This window comes from Pelophylax lessonae (assembly GCF_965119305.1).
Source record: "Pelophylax lessonae genome assembly, chromosome: 11".
Taxonomy (NCBI): Eukaryota; Metazoa; Chordata; class Amphibia; order Anura; family Ranidae; genus Pelophylax; species Pelophylax lessonae.
This window is the reverse complement of record NC_138778.1, coordinates 218,524,311-218,528,044: the sequence shown is the minus strand read 5'-3', so window position 1 is coordinate 218,528,044 and position 3,734 is coordinate 218,524,311. Positions and strand designations below refer to the sequence as shown.

The window sequence follows — 3,734 nt, the reverse complement described above, 5'->3', positions numbered from 1 at the left end:
TGCCATGCTGGTATCAGTGATGTAGAAGTCATGCCATGCTGGTATCAGTGGTGTGGCAGTCATGCCATGCAGGTATCAGTAGTGCAGAGTCATGCCATGCTGGTATCAGTGATGTAGAAGTCATGCCATGCTGGTATCAGTGGTGTAGCAGTCATGCAATGCTGGTATCAGTAGTGCAGATTCATGCCATGCTGGTATCAGTAGTGCAGATTCATGCAATGCTGGGATCCCATTGCTCCCCTGCTGGATGTGGGGGGGAGGAGATCGCTGGATCCCCCCGACCGGCTGCTATAACAATGCACGCTCCTCTCTCTATAAGCAGCCGAGTCCTGCGATCACCCGCCCGGTAGGGGGGAGGGGGGGGGGGGGGGGTTCCGGGAATTTCCTCTCCCAGCACCGCCCCTCCGACCTTCCATAGCGGAATACGGAGAATTCCCGGAGCAGCTGATCGCCCCCTCCCCCGCACATGCGCACTGCGCCGGATACTTGTTGAACTTCTCCAAGTCGGAAGCTGTGTGTCCGGATCCTCGCTACAAAGTATCGGACTGAGCAACATTGTATTCTCCGGGATCTCCGACACAGCGGACTCAGCCTGGCCTGGGGGCTGTATATATAGACTGAGAGCTCTGCATATATATATATATATGGACTGTGCACCCCTCCCCCATACATGTGATCCTGTATATGGTATATAGATGGACTGAGAGCCGCTGGTATCATGGAGTGCACCATCCCAGCGCAGTGTCTGCTGCTATTCGCCGCCTGCGAAGATGGGGACCTGGACAACGCACGCAGGTTGCTGGAGCCGGAGAATTCCAGCGGCTCGTCTAGCGCTGGGGGTCGCGGAGGAGAAGGATCGGGGTCGTCCCGTGTAAATCTCCAAGGATTCTCAGGTGGGTCCGCTCCAGGGTCCGCCCTTGTGCCGGTGGACTGCACGGACGAAGACGGTAACACGGCGCTACAGCTGGCGGCCGGAGGAGGACACGAACCACTGGTGAGGTTCCTACTCATGAAGGGGGCCTCGGTGGACAGCAGGAACCACTACGGTTGGACGCCACTTATGCAGGCGGCCAGGTCGGGGCATCTCAACGTGGCCCACATACTACTAGAAAACGGTGCCGATGTCAACGCTCAGAATCGGCTCGGAGCCAGCGTCCTTACGGTGGCTTCCAGAGGGGGTCATGCCAGCGTGGTGAACCTGCTCCTGGAAAGCGGCGCCTTCGTGGACAACTACGATCATTTTGACGCCAACGCGATAGGCAAAGGTCACGGCGAGGAGATGCCGGAGATTACTGCTTTGATGACTGCCGTGCAGCACGCTCATGAAGTGGCGGTGCGCCTGCTCCTGGACTGGGGAGCCGATGTGAATTATTGCGTAAAGACGGGTTGGAGTCCGTTGATGCTTGCGGCTCTGCACGGCCGTTTGAGCGTGGCCCAGCAATTGGTTGACAGGGGAGCGGACCCCAACCAAATAAACAGCTTGGGGAAGACCCCTTTTGAAATCGCCTTAAACTTCAAGCACAAAGACATGAAAGACTACTTGGATTCCATCACAACCGTCAGGCCCAAGACCGATGAGGAGAAGAGGCGGCCTGACATTTTCCATGCTGTGAAAATGGGGAATCTGGCCTTAGTCAAGGAAATTGTGGATGAGGATTCCAACCAGGTCAACGCCGTTAATGCTGATGGAGCTTCACCGCTTATGATAGCGGCAGTTACCGGCAAACTAGAAATGGTGCAACTTCTGGTCGACAAGAAAGCAGATATCAACAAACAGGACAGCGCCCATGCCTGGACTGCTCTGATGCAAGCCACCTACCATGGAAACAAAGAAATTGTGATTTATCTATTAAACCAAGGTGCCGATGTCAACCTCCAAGCGAAAAATGGCTACACGGCTTTTGATTTGGTGATGCTTCTTAATGATCCAGACACCGAGCTTGTCCAGCTTTTGGCAGCTGTATGCCTACAAGGAGACAAGGAGAAGTCAAAGCAGAAAAATAAATTTCATAATACCAAAAGCAAACCATCATATAACATCCCAGTTCCTCCAGATGACAAAGCCGGCATCAAGTCATGGTGGAACAGAATGTCCAATCGTTTTCGGAAGCTGAAGCTCACGCAAACCTTGAGGCACAGCTTCGCCCCCAGTCGTCTTGTGCCTTTGACGGAAAACGCCAGTTCGTCTTTGGATTCCATGATTAGAACGCCCTCGCAGACAGAGATTGGTAACCCTCAAAGACCCGATTCTACTACAGCCTGGGCTGCTTACTCAAAAGACAGCGGTCTGGGAAAAACAAAGACTGATGGCGATGACTTGCTGCTTGCTACTATGTTAAAGAATGGTTCTCCGTTCGCTAAACTTCCCAATGAAAAGTTAAAGGCTGTGATTCCACCATTCTTACCTCCCTCAAACTTTGAACTGTGGAATTCTGATCGGTCTAGGATCAGCAGAGATGGAAAGTTGGACCAGACCCGAGCCTCCACACCCCCAAGACTGTCGAAGCCAAGTTTCAACGGCAGTGGGAATTCGGATATTACTTCCATCAGTAGAGCGCCAAGAACTGTTAAATTTCCGTCTTTGCCGAGAAGCCCAGCATCCCCTTCGAATTCTGGAAACTTCAACCACTCTCCTCACTCTTCAGGAGGTGCCGGGAGTGTCGCAGGAGGAAGTGCGGACAATGTCCTGTCACAAATAGCAGCGCAAAGAAGAAAAGCAGCCAGCTTGTCAGAACAGAAAAAAACGCCAATAAACATGGTGGGCAAAACCAGCGGGTCCACCGCTCCGGAACCACTGAGCACCCTTTCCAGCAGCAACGAACTCTTACCCAAGAAGAACGAGATTGTAAAACGGCCTCCATCAGGAACATCTTCTACCTCTAAGAGCACCTCTCCTACTTTGACTCCGTCTCCCTCACCTTCACCCAAAGGTTGCCTGGTGGAGTCCTCCATGTCTTCTTCATCCTCTCACAAACATTCCAAGAGCAGTGGAGGCTCCAGCAGCGGAACTATTACCGATGAAGATGAACTTTCTGCCATTCTCAAGAAGTTATCCCTGGAGAAGTACCAACCCATATTTGAGGAGCAAGAAGTTGACATGGAAGCCTTTCTCACGCTCACTGATGGCGACTTGAAGGAGTTGGGTATAAAGACTGATGGATCCCGACAGCAGATCCTGGCAGCTATATCAGAACTCAATGCTGGGAAGGGGCGCGAGAGACAAATTCTCCAAGAAACCATAAACAATTTCCATTCTTCATTTGAAAGCAGTGTTAGTAATACTCAGCCTCCTGGAGTAAACCGATCTCCCTCTGTAAGTGCTGGACCCAAAGCTGCTGTATCGAACAAAAGGTAACAAAGTGGTCAGCTTGCCCCTCTCCCTGGGATCCATCAGCTCTTCAGTGGAGTGAACAGTCTGTGTGCCTTCTGCCAAGACACATTGGATGAGTACATCCCTCTGGATAGCTCAAGACTTCACCTTTTAATTTACATATTTAAAAACACCCAGTCCACGTTAAGACGCGTTTCGACCTGACAAGTCTTGTTTCTTAAATTCGTCAATTAAAAGTGAAGTTTTAAGCTATCCAGACAGATGAGCTGATCCAACCTGTCCTGATCTAGCAAAAGGAAGCCTTCACACACAGACTTCATCTTATGCAAAAAATTGGTTTAATTTGTGGGTCATTACTATTTTATGGTTGTCACTGGAACAGAACACTGCCAGAAAACTCCGA

At 51.2% G+C, this 3,734-nt stretch overlaps 1 protein-coding gene across 1 annotated transcript; it reads left to right on the top strand.

Moving 5' to 3' along the window:
* The first annotated feature begins 665 nt into the window (after nt 1–665).
* Nucleotides 666–3,411, top strand: ANKS6 (ankyrin repeat and sterile alpha motif domain containing 6). The gene has a single exon (XM_082271402.1). It carries the CDS (start codon nt 719–721, stop codon nt 3,353–3,355), a length of 2,637 nt encoding a protein of 878 aa, XP_082127528.1. The 5' UTR covers nt 666–718; the 3' UTR covers nt 3,356–3,411.
* The last annotated feature ends 323 nt before the right edge of the window (nt 3,412–3,734 follow it).